The 16,179-nt window shown below is 40.9% G+C and overlaps 1 protein-coding gene across 1 annotated transcript in view; it reads right to left on the bottom strand.

Annotated features, from left to right (window-relative positions):
- COL24A1 (collagen type XXIV alpha 1 chain) overlaps positions 1-16,179 on the bottom strand; it is a 256,293-nt gene that overhangs the window by 210,704 nt on the left and 29,410 nt on the right. The window contains exons 3-4 of the mRNA XM_077278882.1: positions 6,216-7,507; positions 4,182-4,235 (exon numbers count right to left, since the gene is read on the bottom strand). Of these exons, the coding sequence (XP_077134997.1) occupies positions 4,182-4,235; positions 6,216-7,507 (1,346 nt within the window). The remainder of the gene's footprint in view (positions 1-4,181; positions 4,236-6,215; positions 7,508-16,179) is intronic.

The following is a 16,179-nucleotide window of genomic DNA, read 5'->3' on the forward strand; positions in this document are numbered from 1 at the left end:
CTATTTTTCTCAAGAAAAATAGGCAGCTGCCAATGAGGTCTGGCAGTGGCTTTCTCTCCCTGTGGAAAACACATGAGTGTTTGGCTTGGCTGTGCATCCTTGTATATGGGAGATTCAGGAGAATTAGCTGTCTGCCGAATGAACGTTCGATTGACAGGTACAGTATCTCTTGTATGGACAGCTTAAGATATTAGGCCGCCTTTACTCAGTCATATTGCTGTCTTGCTAGGCCTGCCTAGTCAACAAGCAGCAGGACACTCAAACTCACAGAACAGGATGACAAAGTGCCAATGTATATCCATTAATTACCAAGTTTCATGCTGCTATTGGAAGCAATGTCAGCACAACTGTTCACGGGAGCTCCTAACATTGGGTTTTCGTGGCTGAGCAACCACACACAAGTCTGAGATCAATCTGTATAATGCAAATGGTTAGCATTAGAGTAATGTACAGGCCACCCCCATTAGATGAATCACCATACATCTGGAAGTCTGATGGATGAATCTCGGTTTGCTGGCTGCAAGGAGAACACTTTTTGCTCCAAAACAACACCGTGTCATCTGTAATGTTTAAAGGAAGGAATAATGGTCTGAGGCTTTTGAGTCATAGTTTACATTGGACCTTTTGGTGTGCAAGAAGTTGGTTGACCTTCACAGAGCCCTGACCTCTACTCCATTTACGGTAATTCCTCTGGGGGAAACTGGGATGCCAAATGCAAGCTACATTTTATTTTCTAATACAAGTCCTTGACCTTATTGCAGCAACTGGGGAACCATGTACTTATTAAAGGATGTCAGACTACTTTTTAGAGGCCCCTGAAAGTAAGCTTATTACAGAATCCCTCTTCTGGTACCACCAATAATCGGCTGTAATCTGCAAAGGGAAGAACCTTGCAGCAAATATTGAACCTCCCCAGCAAACCCATCTATGTAGTGGACACAACTTGGTCTTCAAGAGAGTGAGAGACTAATCTTTTGCAGCTACTTTCTACACCGGCTAATGAATGGAAATCACAAATGAGGGACCTCAACTCCATTAACACCAAAATCCCCTTAATCTAATCTGTTTCTAAACCAGAATCATGCTGCTTGCAATGTACTGTAATACATGAAAGCTGCAGAAGAAAAAGGGTTAAAAATAGTAATTAACACAATAAAAAAACTGGTATATTATGTCATAATGAAAAAGAAGCTCACTTCAGACTGAACTGGAGAAAAGCAGCCATGAATCCACTCGCAACGTGTTGTAGATTGACTTCACAGGGAGCCACCTTTCATGAATAAGACTGAACAGAATCAAGCAGCTTGCAATGTCCGGTAATACATGCAAGCTGCAGAATAAAAAAGTTTAACAAAATTGTAATTAACACACTAAAAAACCTTGTATAATCTGTTGTAAAGAAACAGAAGCCCACTTCAGACCCAGATTGAGAAAAGCAGCCATCAATCCACTCCCAATCATTTGTGTATTCTTTTTATAAATTCTGTTATTGATTTACAATGCACTCAACTGAGTCACACCAAGTTGAGTCCAGGCAAAAATACAAAAATATTGTTATCTATGTTTTTTTTTTATTGCATTAGTTTCTACATTATCTACTTGTGAACACACTTGCATCTGATGTATTGGACTAAGATCGAAGTGAAGGATGAGTTCACACTTGCATCTGATGTATTGGACTAAGATCGAAGTGAAGGATGAGTTCACACTTGCATCTGATGTATTGGACTAAGATTGAAGTGAAGGATGAGTTCACACTTGCATCTGATCTGACGTATTGGACTAAGATCGAAGTGAAGGATGAGTTCACACTTGCATCTGACGTATTGGACTAAGATCGAAGTGAAGGATGAGTTCACACTTGCATCTGACGTATTGGACTAAGATCGAAGTGAAGGATGAGTTCACACTTGCATTTGATGTATTGGACTAAGATCGAAGTGAAGGATGAGTTCACACTTGCATCTGACGTATTGGACTAAGATCGAAGTGAAGGATGAGTTCACACTTGCATCTGACGTATTGGACTAAGATCGAAGTGAAGGATGAGTTCACACTTGCATCTGACGTATTGGACTAAGATCGAAGTGAAGGATGAGTTCACACTTGCATCTGATGTATTGGACTAAGATCGAAGTGAAGGATGAGTTCACACTTGCATCTGATGTATTGGACTAAGATCGAAGTGAAGGATGAGTTCACACTTGCATCTGATGTATTGGACTAAGATCGAAGTGAAGGATGAGTTTTATGGCTATGTTTTAAAAAAATCCAACTGGAAAATTGCACCATTCCCAAAATATAAAAAACTGGATAGTTAAAATTACGGTAAAGATGCACACTTAATCATACACCGAATATAAACACGCCCGCCTGGCTTCCGGGCATGAGCTATTATAAAACATAGCTAGCTATGCAAAGCCACAATTATATCTAGACTACACATAAAAGACTGGGTGGAAATACATACTTTATATTTAGGATCTGACAAGCACTTAGGGAGTCAGTAAATGGGTGTATTCATAGGGAAAGCATAAAAAAAGAGGACGAAAAGAGGAGCAATGGATTTGTGCACACTCAGAAAGTATGTGTAACCTTTCCTCTCCCTTGCTGAGTACTGAGGCCATAGGTTAAATCCACCACAAGATCAAATTGGCCCCTATTTGTATGTTATTATAACATCTTAGACCACAGCTGCCCTAAATCTCCACAAACCCTTCAGTCCAGTATTGTTTCTACGGAAGAATACTTTTATCATCCAAACGGTATATAATTCTAATATTCTCCTTTTCCAACAACTTTAAAAAAAATGTTCTGCCATTTCTAAAGCTGGCTGTACACTAAAGAAATTGTTATGCCCACAGCCCACTGTCAGACTGGCACACCAAATTAACAAAGGATTCTCCCTGGTGAACCTCGGCTTTGACCCAGTAATGGGCCAAGAGGTCCAACAGAAGACAGCCATTGTCCATTTTCCCCATTAGGCCATACAGATATTATAGAGAGTAGGTTTTTTTTTGCAGGATGTCTCCTATAACAGATTTATTCTAACAGATTTAAAGGGGTATTCCAGCGGGCATATTTCTGCGTTGGAGGTAAACGGTGTCAATGACGTTACAACTTCACATACCTGCTGAGATGAGTGCATGATCAGCAAGTAACGTACACATGTCTTATTCTAAGGGATCGCTCATACCAATGTATTTTCTGTCCTAATGAGATCCAACAAAATGTCGGATTGCACTTGGACCAATGTTATTCTATGGGGCCGCACACATGTCTGATTTTTTTCCTTGGACCAGGCCTTCAAAATCGTAGCATGTCCGAGTTTGGTCCGATATTTGGATCGCATTCATCCATGCAATTCAATGAGTGCATGGAAATCATCGGAATATACGCGAATGACTGAGTGCAGTCTGATTACCGTACACTGACTCAATGGAGGAGATGGAGAAGTTTTGGTTTCCATCTTCTCCTCACGGTGTGCTCCGATTCTCTCATCTGAGAGAATTGGAGCACACTATGCTAACATTCTGATCAAACTCTGATCAGAGTGTCATCTCATATGGCCATCTGCTCCTGCCCTAATGAACAGGACAAATGCATGATACCAGCCACATGTCCACAAGCCTTGGCCGATATATGGCGCTCTAACACCATCGGCATTGATCACCTCCAATGTGGTAGTAACTGGCTCCGGCCAAACTTTTTAAGCCATCCTTGAATTAATCTGAATGGCCATCTCCTAGTCTTAAATTTTCCTTGGTGTGAATGCTGTAAAGGAAATGATGCTCGCACAGCAAAGTTAGCCGTTTGCTAGGGTTGCCCAGTGTCGGTTGACTTAAAGGGAATTATGAGACATCCCCTTCAATCTCTTCCAAGTTCTGCTGTTGGCATAGGACCACAGCCAATACTACAAAATGCCAAAGTGGTGCCAGTCTTCACCTTTAAATGAATGTAGAGATAGGCATCGATTCAGTCCCTGCATTATCTATATGAGCCGAGTCCCCACAGCCAGCATTGAGAACTTCTGTCATGTCATACATACCTATGTTTAAAAACCCTTCTATGCAAAATATTTCTAAGACGCTCTTGTTAACCGAGGATATAACCAAATGCAATCTATTATCAAGTTGAAAATGAAAAAAACAGATGTGAAATGTGATATGCCAGTTACTCACCCTTGGACCTCTTTTCCCTGGGGGACCTGGTAAACCGGGAGGACCTGGAGGACCCTGAAGACACAGAAACACACAAGTATTTTACTGAAAGTCTAAGAATGACTAAGCTCCAGTGTCTCAGACTCTAAATCCCAAACTATCAATTATCAACACCTTCTAACCCTGCAGTAAGATCACAGAGCGCCCCGGCGTAAAGCTCTGAAAATAATCCAAGCATTTAATGGCGCTCCCAACACACAGATTCTCATTGAAACCAATGGAATGTCTGTTATTTCCATAAGGAAATGATGGTCGTCCATTATTTACAAATTTTCCCAAATAATAAATGGCCATAGTGTGAATGGTTTCGGGACCTCAGAATCGTACCCTTGTATAAAGCAGCCGCACTCAAGCAATGCAGTGTAGAAGTTTCTCAGGCTTTGTGCGTTTCATGTACAAGAAGTTTTCTGTATCCACACAGGGCCGAGGTTAACACCTGGTTCTGCACTTTTATTTTCCACAAATCCTTTGAAATGCGACAGACCGGCCTTGATCCCCTCCGAGCTGTGCTGTTGAGATGGCTGGTTTGGCTCTAGGATCTGATTCTCAATTACATTAGTCTTTCTCCAGACTTTGATAATGTAGATAAAACTTAACTTTATGTTATTTTATTTTATGGCAGCCAAAAAGGTGTGTCTGGAATATGTCCTGAGGCCTGTCGTCTTTTCCAGGGCACTCCAGGACCCTTATATCTCAGATTTCACCTTCTTTGTACAGTTTTATGTCTACACATATCATCTACCCGTATTTTCCGGCATATAAGACAACTGGGCGTATAAGACGACCCCCCAACTTTTCCAGTTAAAATATAAAATCTTCTTAAAAGTCGGGGGTCTTCTTATACGCCGTATGTCATCTTATAGGGCCGGTGACTAATGTGCCTTTTGGGGGGGGAGTGGTCCTGATGACGAAGAGGGGGCATCTCACAGGAAAGTGTGAGTGGAGTATCCCCCATTACCTCATTGTAGCTGCAGTGTGGGGTGCTGGGGAGCGGCGGCGGCCACCGCCCCACAGCACAGCACCCATGCGGCACAAAGAGGAGCAGCAGCTGCCGCCTCTCCCCAGCACAGAGACCCCATGCTGCAGCTACAATGAGGTAAGGGGGGATACTCCACTCACACTTTCCTGTGAGACGCCCCCTCTTCGTCATCGGGACCACTCCCCTCCATCCACCATATACACATTGGTGTCTGCACTCGGCGTACAAGACGGCACCCGGCATATAAGACGACCCCCGACTTTTAAGAAGATTTTCAGGGGTTAAAAAGTAGTCTTATATGCCAGAAAATACAGTAGTTATGAAAAGTATAATTTTGGAAATTACTTTAAAGGGGTTGTAAGTGATTGGTCGAAATGGTTTTGATTGTAGTTCAGAAACAGCACCTCTGTGTGTCTGGGATTGCAGTCTCCCCTGAATGGAGCTGAATTGCAATGCTGGACGCATCCTATGAACAAAGTGACGCCATTTGAAGGTAAAAGCAGACTCTCTGTTTTAACCTCAAGGCACTCAGTGCTAGGAAGCAAGAGAGAAGCAAGTACCAGCTCCTATAGTGCAGAAAGAATGCTGATGAAGATGAACTGGCCTCTCAAAAAGAAGATATGATAAGCTACATAGCAGGAGAATCAGGAACATCTGAAGGGGTCCATACAAAAGGGCCAGTCGAAATGTAAAGAATAGAGCTAAACATTTATAGGATTGTCACACATTGCCCAATATTAAAGAACCTCAGAGAAGTGTGTGAAGTTGGCACTATATTCTTTCTGTAATCTGAGCTTCATAAATTTAGAATGAAAAAATAAAAAACTTCACTACAGCTTGAAATATTTGGCCCTATCTGTCAGAAGATAGAAGACATCTGAAATAATGTTCCTCTAAAATTACTATCTTTGCGTTAAGCCAAGAAACTCTAGTGAGTCATGTCAAACGCTCATCTAGCGATCCAAAACTCTCTTCACAAGTCACACACATTTTATTAACAAACATAGTCAACTTACTGGAGGTCCAGGATCTCCTTTATCTCCAAGCAAATCATCCATCTCAAAGAACATGTTAATTTCCTCGTAGTCGTAATCGTAGTTCTCCATGTTGATTTCATAGCTGTTCTCTGTTCCATAGTTATTTTCCGTTCCATAGTTATTTTCCGTTCCATAGTGATTTTCTGTTCCATAGTCAATTTCTCCAACATAGTCATCATTCTCATTAGGTTCGTCCCAATGGTCATGTTGGCTATACGTGTCACTACTGGCCTGATACAGCGTCCTGTTGAAGATCTGATGGATACCCACCTTTCCACCCATGTGCTCTTTTGTGTATTTGCTTTCGGTGGTGTTGCTCTTTGACCAAATCTTTTTATAAGCCGTAGTTGGAGACAAATAATCAACCTCCGTAACATTTCTCGCCCAATTATGATGGTTCGTTGGTTTGATTTTTGTTTCGGGATGTTGAGTAACCTTAATATGAGATGTTTCATTTTGGGCAAAACTAACATTTTTGAATTTTGGGGACAGCCGAGCTAAAGAAGTTTTAGATGTCAATAAATCTGGTTGTTTGGCCATGTCTAATATAGACTGAGATTGGGGACTGTCCTCTACAGGTTTATTAGTTTCAATTCGTATGGATGGATGAAGAAGTTCTTCCGATCTGGGGTCTCCAGTTTGAGATCGGTAAGTATCAGTGTGAAGACAATGCTTTCGCACGTAGAGGCAATAATTTGCAGATGCTTCTGCTGAAGGAATAATCTCCAGTTGACATATTACTCCTTCAAACTGAACAGAATGAAAAGTCATTCTCCCCAAAGTAAATATAATACCGGGAGCGAGTGTCTGTATGTCAAATACAGCTTCCTTGTTAAAGTATTTCTTTCCACACTCCGCAAACAAAGAAATGGACTTGTTTCCAACACCAATAGCAAAGCTGTGCCACTGTCCATCCTGCACTGTATAGTCAAAAGACACAGACTGTTTGCCCCCTGTGTGTACCACTACCTTTCTCGGCAGCAACTGTACACCGAAGAATATCCTATTATTATTTCTAATACTGAAAAGGAAAGCATTGTTGATTTTGTCTGATCGAACACTGATCAACAAGTAAAATGGAAGTCCCAATTTTGAGAGAATGTTATTTCCTAGTGGGTATTCGATGACTGTGTCTCTGGTGAGAACAACTCCTGGTTCTGCTAACTCCACCCTGTGGTCTTTTGCAGCAGCGGACCATGGTTTGACAGTCACTGATGATAATAATGCTGGCTCCGTCTTTCCGCGACCTAATCGATGAGAAGCATGTATGCCTGCAATAAAAAAAAAAACATTAAAAAAGTTTAGTAGAACATAATTTTTTCCTGTAGACTTAACATGAACCAGTTACATTAAAAATGCATTTTTTTGTGGTTTCATTTTTCTGAAGTGCCCTCCTAAATTTGGACATATTGGTTGATGTACATTGAAAATGCAGTCTGATTTGCAGATAGAATGTTAAAGAGCAGATTGATAGTTAGTTAAAACTTTTGTATAATTTGTGTTTTAATACTCAAAATTAATTCCAAACTTGTACGTGGTCCTAATCAGTGACTGATAGACTTCTCTATATTGTGCACAGCCGGTTACTGAGAAAGACCTAGCACTGGACTCCTAAGATCACAATCAGCCGATATAGACAAATAAGACTGAATAGAGTCAACTTGTTCCAAGAAAACAATATATTAATTTGCTCTATAACCGTTGCCCACAGATCTGATACCTTATTAGGGGTGATATTTTCCTTTTCTCCTAGACTTATGTCTTTACAAAAATAAAATAATAGGTTATCACCTGTTTTTGTTTGCTAACGTACATCGTCTGTGCAAACCTTTAATATTTGCTATTAAGGAATGGTCTCCACATAGTTATAACTAGTGTCTCTTATCATTGCATGAGTAAAAAAAAAATAAAATCAAACCTCATCTCCTTTTGTAACTCCTTTATTCCTTTATCAATGTGCACAATTAAGTTGTAGTCATGAAGGACTTTTAAGGGCATACCTTGTCGAGCTATCTTCAGGGTGGTCATCAGTGAAACAATGTGATGATTTGAGCTTTGTTTTCCTGATATATGAACATACACAGTTGCAAACCAAGTGCCTTTGAATATTCTTCAAAGTTTAACACTGTGGTTTTATTAAATGAAGAAGCCAGTTTGTCTGTTTTCTTGACTGCCAAGTGCGGTGTGGGCATAATTCCATCAGTCTACTTGGAAACTCCCCAGTGAATAGTCAAGGAGACGAGAAACCATACAAGTTCCTCGATATATCAATTTATTTACAATTAGATAAATAGGAGAATGAAGCCGCTGTTTTGACTTTCTATCATATTTCAGTGGGTTACCCTCTGTCCACAGGGTGAAAAACAGTAAAAATTCTGACATCTTCCATTTTATCAAGTGTCACAAAAAGCATCAGTTAATAAGTAAGAATAAAGAAGGAAACCTAACTAGCCACTTACCCAAAATTCTTCCAACAATTGGAATCTACATTTTTTTTCAAAAGTACATATTCAGAGTACCTAAATAGACCACCCGTTCCAGAATATAGGATCATGTATGAATAGAGCAGTGGCACTACAGAGATTTCTGAAGATTAGATGCCATATATGCACTTGACCCACTTGACCAGCTGTCCAATTGAACACACACTTACAGCTAAAAAACCTGCCCAAGCAAATCTCACAATGCCACTTCACCTCTTCTGTAAGAACCTGTCAATGACATGTCATGTTGCTAACACTGCTTACCTTTAAATGTTACATATATTCTACTAGATTCATTCCTCTGCCTGCAAAAATATGCACAGTGGATCAAAGTTAGGAATTCTGATAAACATTTGACATAGCCAGCATACCATGGAGAAATCCAAGGTCCAGGTCCACATTGCCCCGGGCTTCTGTAAACTGTTCCTCTAGTTTATAAAACAAGACATCCTTCTTTGTGTTATCAATTAATGCCGGAGGTTTAATATAACTCACACAGGATGTTTACCTCTTACATCCTGGGTCCTCTTTTCAACGGCCAAGTGATGTAAATATTTCTGTCTGCGAAGCTCACAACTAGAGGACATTAAAGCTTGGGCTAGAAGACAAGTGGAGCAGCAGATCTCAATTTAGCCATCATCATGCTGGAAGATTAAATCCCTCTAGGACATAAGCCCCCACTAGAGATGTTTGGCACCAGCTTTCTCCTCTATCCGCATTGAAAACACATGTCAAGCATGCATGTGTATGGGAGAGTCAGTAGAGATAGTTGTGAACCAAATGACAGTTACCATAATTAAAAATGGGTTGAGATGCACACTGTATGTGTCAAGTTGAGATATACTGATGGTCACACTGTTGAGGAACGATGCTGCTGTTGTAACCTTAGACTTTAAAAGTAACAGGTGGAGTAGCTTACTTCAAAAAGTTGTCCCATTCACCTTCTATTTCAAAAATTACTTCTAGAACTGGCCTAACTAGTGTCATTCATATCTGAACTTCAGGTTTAGAAAGACACCCAAATTTTCATTCCCAAGGGCAAACTATATAGGTCAATTATTTGGCTTTTGGGATCTCAGAGAGGAAGGACCTAGCCCTTGTTGGATTTCCTTTGGTACTAGATGTTGAGAACTTCTGGAGAACTCTTCTTTCTCGATTAGAAGCATTTTTGGCTTGCCCAGTTTGGGTAATTGGCCAAAAGATCGTGGAAAAGAGGGAAGTGAGAAACAAAACACAATGCTACTCGATCCGGAATCAATCCATTGTAACCCTTGCAATGGAGTCCTCTCACTTCTATACATTCCATTTTTTACTCTCCCCAATATCATGCTAATTACAGTAGTTTCAAGAAAAACAAAGATGTAAGGAGTTGTTTGATAGGATACTCATATAGCAGAAATTATTATCACCACTGATACTTTTTCCCAGACTGTACCTCAACATGATCAGTGAATACTTTTTGCATGGTGGTCAATGTTTTATTTGTCATAGAAACAAAACTACCACTAACTACCACCAGTCAAAGAGCCCCAACGTTAAATGCAGTTGCACCTGAATTGTCAGGTTTCCATTGGCACTAGAGCTTATCTACTCATAAAGGAGAACGGAGGTCATTTTTAATGTGAGAAATTACAACTCAGGTCTATCTTCTTCTCTGTACAGGACAGTAATGTAGTATTTGGAGCTGGAGTTTTAAAAGTTTTCATCTTATTGGATAAATGGACCTCAAAAGTGACAAGAATCTCTTAAGTCACAACTGTGCTCAGAACTCTAGCAGCTCATATAAAAAGTGGGTAATGATCAGCACAGCCTACATTTACAATTATTTTCTCGAAGCATCAATGTCTTGCCTGGGGTTCTTTCACCCATAGCAAAATTGTTATGTCTCCCAACTTAAGTTTGGGAACCCATGCACCACCAGCACCCATGCCGCACCCTGGAAGGTATTCATCATAAGAACACGGTACAGCAGAACTAAGTTCTTGATTTAAATTCCATAAGGAAATCTCCATCTGAGAGTCAATGTTTAATTAATGAAGGAAAAGTTAGGTATCTACTGCTTATATGCACAGTAGCAATTAGCTTGTTTATTCCCAAACATCGTGGATCACAAGAGTAAATATTAACAAACATCACAAGCACTAAGGCTACTTTCACACTAGTGTCGGACGACGCACGACGAATTGCGTTGTTGCAACGTACCGACGCTAGCAGTGAATGCGCCGCACAACGGGGGCAGCGGATGCTGTTTTTCAATGCATCCGCTGCCCCATTGTGAGGTGCGGGGAACGACGCACCAAAAACGTTACAAGCAATGTTTTTTGGTGGCTACGGTCCGACGCAACACGATGCAACCGTCGCACGACGGTTGCGACGTGTGGCAATGCGTCGCACTGCGTCGCTAATGAAAGTCAATGGAGAAAAAACGCATCCTGCAAGCACTTTTGCAGGATGCGTTTTTTCTACAAAACGACGCATAGCGACGCAGTGCACGACGCTAGTGTGAAAGTAGCCTAACTGCAATAGGAAAATAAAGAAATACTAGAGCCTCAAAGGAGAACTGGAGAAGATGTGGAATGTGAAGGCAACAGTGATTCCAGTGGTGATAGGGGCACTTGGAGCAGTGACCCCCTACGTTGGAAGAATGGCCACAACAGCTCTCAGGAGCAACATCTGAGCTCTCTGTCCAGAAAAGGGCAATGCTGGGAACAGCCAAGATCCTGCGCAGAGCCCTCAAACTCCCAGGCCTCTGTTAGAGGACCCAAGAATGAGAAAGGACAACAAAGACCACCCCCATTGGGGGTGAGAAGGAAGTCTATCTATCTATCTATCTATCTATCTATCTATCTATCTATCTATATCTCACAAATGTCTGTAAAGCCCTGCAGAGAGTATTGGCGCTATATAAATAATAATATTAATAGTAATAATATATACCGTAGCTATAAAGCTTGAGAAAGACTCCTACCAGGGTGAATAAAGCTTCTTAGCTTTCGCTGCGTTTCTTCTACTTTTTCATTCTAATGTATGGTATTGCAGCAGACAAATATAATACACTGGTGTGTACCATGTAACCGCAAATATGTGCTGAGAATGTTGTAGCTTGTCTTAGAAAATTACTTTCTTCTTTTTACTACGCTATCAGGTCAAATTCAGTCCACGATACGAAACAGGGTTAAAATATCCCACAATAGATCTTGGTCTTGTCCCCTCAGTCCACACCTCCAGGAAATAAAATAGTTTAGTACGTCATCACTTCAGTCACGGAAGAGACAGCTTGTTCTCTCAATCTGTCAAATACGTGTAGACTACAGTAACTGCATATAGCAGACTCCGTGGCTAAGGCCTGGTGAGGAGAAATGGGAAAAGTCTCAGGATCTCATTCTCATCACATACAAACTTTCAAAAACAAGTAGTGTCAACACCATTAATTTAATCAGATTTTATTTTGAATATTTTTTTAAACGGATTTTCTCATTTTCTCATCATAAACAGGTAAGATTGCAAAATGCATGTAAAAAAACAAGCAACTTTGCAATTTGCCTCTTATTAGAAATGTTTTCAAGAGCGGAGAGATTTTTCATTTCATTGTGCCTACATTACAGACCATTGCTGCAGTCTGTTAGCTGTGGATGGTCTCCATTGCAAGGAGTACAGCTATGGTCCTGGTCTCCTAGGCAAGAAGTCTCAGTGTTTTTCCACTTTTCCGTTGCTGCCTCTGCTAGCGGAAGAGCACAAAGTTTGGGCCAGCCATTATGCCAAACTGTCAATCATCAGGAGCGCACTGTCACTCGTCAGGCTGGAAATTAGGAGGCAGGGGTACAGTGTGCTCCTGAAAATCAATAATGGGAAAACCCCTTTATACTTTATACTAAGCCCATAAAAGCCCATTTTCTTCCGCATCAGAGTTTTTTTTTTATAGATATTTGTCAGCAACTCTAAAGAATTTTCACATCTTTTTTAATGTTCCAACATTTGGAGTCTGATGATTTGTATAGATGCCGAATTCACTTTGTGCATTAGATTTTGATCTGCCCCTAATTTTGTGTATCTTATGATTTCATTTATTCTTAATCCTTTCTCTATGTTACAGAAAACAAAATATGACTTCCATGCGTTATAATGGATGCAATGTGGACAAATCTATGTTCCACTGATTAGTCTATTCTTTACAAAAATGTGAAAGTATTTTCTTTATAAAAAAAAGTCTAGAAAATGGGTAATTTTATACTATAGTTGCAATTCAGAGTTCTGAAACTTAAAGGAATCAAAGGGTATTTACTACTGAATCCCTTTTATGGCATGTGATGTGAGTTAGTGGAATCTGGATGATAGGACCTCCAAAAAGACTAAGAATAAGGAGGTCCAGTTGCCAGTACTGGGGATAGAGGTGGCCTTTTCTGGGAGATTCGTCCATTTAAGTTAATAATGTGGTTATTGAATAAACTCTGACATTTTTCAGACCCAGCAGTAGAGATTAGCAAAATGATTCAAACTACCCTGGTCCGGCATCCAATCTGGTCATCCGTGGCAGCCGTAAGAGTGCAGTGTTCACTTTTTGAGCCATCAATCCTGTGCCTGTTGTTCTGTAGTGCCTGTGCTGCTTGCAAGGCTTCAGCACTACTCCCATCCTCCAATTGCAGAGAGATCTATGACAGAATTATTCCAAAAAGTTCTAATCTACCATAGCATAGCTACATCTGAGTCGCCTGCCAGGGCCGTGGGGTACCCGGTACAGGGTCCGGAGGTCACAGGGGGAGGTCACGGTGGTGACCCGATCCGTGGCCCTGGGCGCCCATGTAAAAGGGAAATTGAACAAAGTCTATGTTCCTGATGCCACCTGTGGTATTCGGTCAGTGGGGACCGATGCTGCTTTAAGGGGTCCTCTGGGGTGATGTTATGGCAGCTAGATGGTATACCTTCCCGCAGGTGAAGTATATCCCCAGGGCTCCCGGTGTGTAGATGGAAGATGGTGAATGCTGCAGTAAAGAACGAGGACACAGATTTGCAGTCTCTTTACCTGGTTTACTGAAGACTTCAGGCAGCCACAGTCCAGGGTACCAGATCACAGGGCAGGCAGTCTGGCCGGCTTGGAGGCAAGTTGGGAGTCCTCTTATCCAGGTGGAGTTAAAAGCCTTCCTCTAGCACGGTGGTGTTGTAGTCCCTTACTGCCTAAGTTTCTGATAAGGTCCTCACAGTTCTTCTCTCTGTCCCCCGTATAGGATAGGACACAAACCCGTATGACAGGTGATTCAAGCCTTTTTACAGGGTCTCTATCATGACCAGGGCTCTATGTGTCACTGTGCCTCCTGGGTATTGAGGCGGACAGGTAACTTGCAGTTCAGCTGTCCTGCCGGTCTCTGCTGTAATTCTTAGATTTCCTTGCAACCTCGGTTTGTTCCAGCTACCGGTTATCTGCACTTCAGAGGGGGATCGCTCATTCGCAGCTGTCCTCCCCTGCTGTCACTCTCCTGTGCTTTTCTCTCCGACACGCTCACTGCAATCTGTTCTGCTTTTGGTATTATCTCTGTCCAGGAGCTGCAGCACTTTCTCGTGGCTGCACGGCTCCTCATACGTTCTTCCTGCCTCAGACTGCTCCAGTCTGTTCTCTGGCACTATCTCTCTCTTTCCCTCCAAACCACAATATATATAGGGGAGTCACCTAGGAATAGCATCAAAAGCTCCCCCTTGTGGCTTGGAGTGTGAACATGTTGCATGTTTGTGTTTACCTGGTGAAAATGATCCTTTCTTGCCTCCAAGCGTAACATCACTCTCCCTGTGAGGAAAACAATGTCACTGTGACGACCAGGACCCTGGGGCGTCACACATCCAAATCAATGTGATCCCTGCATGGTGGTCCGCTGGGAGGGCTGCTCTGCAGTGCAATATTTGGAATAACAAATGGATGTCCTAGTTAGTTGAGTTGCCATGATCAATAAAGGATTAAAAAAAAAAAGAAACATGGCGCCTCCTAACACAATGCAAGGTGGAGATGACGGTAGATTAGAGGGAAATGTTTTCACCTTCCTAGGTTGGGCAATATCAGGCATAACTCTGGTAAAGGTTGTAGAATTGTGGTCTGTCAGATGTTGCTCCTTTCCTGAGAAATGGTGGAACAAACAACACCGCAAGATACACAACAATGCAGGAAAAAATCATTTCTGTCCAGCTAGTGACTGAAGTCAATATTCCTTTATTGGTAAAGTATGCAGGCTACGCGTTTCTCCAAGGCCTGATGAAGACACCAATTTGGTATTGAAAAACGTAGCCTGAACTTACCATTCAGACGTCTTCTAGTCATCTGCAGCGCCTGTATCCGGATATTTTTTCTATTTTGATTAATAAATCATTATAAAGAAAGATAGACCGCCACCACCCAGATAATAAGGCAAGCCTCTCCCTTGCTTCATATTTTTTTAGGTAGCACCATTAGGTCACATGCCTATATTTGATCTGGTATTTACTATTCTATTGGCTTTATCCTATTATGCTTTTTATGTTATTTTGCTATATTACAACCATTTTGTTATGCCTTCATTCTCCCATTTGATTTTTTTTTCTTCCGATTGGTTGTTTTATATTTGGCTCTTTTTTTTTTTTTTGGTTGTTTATTATACTTTCCATATATCTCTGTACTTTGTTCTACAGTATATTGATTTGTAAGGAGAGGGTTTGGATTTCCATATATATATATATATATATATATATATATATATATATATATATATATATATATATATATATATATATATATATATTGTTGTGGAGACCTAGTAAAAATTTATTTTTGCTTTTTAATTATTTTTAATCTATCTTTGTTCACTATGATTATAAAATCAAGTTTCTTATTTTTGTAGTGTTCAGATTGTCTGTTCCTATATGGTTCCTAGAGCCTTTATACACCATCTTTTCCTTTTCCATTGATCAACAAATGATGGCATATCCTTGCAGAGGGGTCTTCAGCCTGGGGTGTTTTAGTTGCTATAAAAACTACAACTCCCAGCATATCCTTCCACAATTGCTATAGAATCGCAGGTTGCTGACTTTTGTCTTTGACACATTTTGTCACTTTTAATAGTGGAAAAACCTTTTTAGGTTTCCGCTTGGGTAGTAAAGGCTCTACCCCCAATTTTTTTTTTTCTAGCCGAGCTCTTAAAAAGAAACCACCAAAATGGTTGCACCTTGTCATTGTAAAATAAGGTGTAATCCCTTACAAATCCTAATTCAGTCCTATAATCCTGGCGTGTGTGTTGCCACGCTAATGTTAACGCTCCGGTGTCATTTTTCCTTGTTGTCTGTCATTTATCAAGGTGTTTGCTGTGCAAGTAACCCTGAACTACTTCCTAATCATCCGGACAGTGACTGCCATCGTCTTTTTGAGCTGTCATTCTGGAAATATTTCTTGCATCATACAAGCAGAAGACGTTCTTCTCATGACTGTGCGATGAATCGTCCTCCTC

This window comes from Ranitomeya variabilis, chromosome 8 (genome assembly GCF_051348905.1).
Source record: "Ranitomeya variabilis isolate aRanVar5 chromosome 8, aRanVar5.hap1, whole genome shotgun sequence".
Lineage (NCBI taxonomy): Eukaryota > Metazoa > Chordata > Amphibia > Anura > Dendrobatidae > Ranitomeya > Ranitomeya variabilis.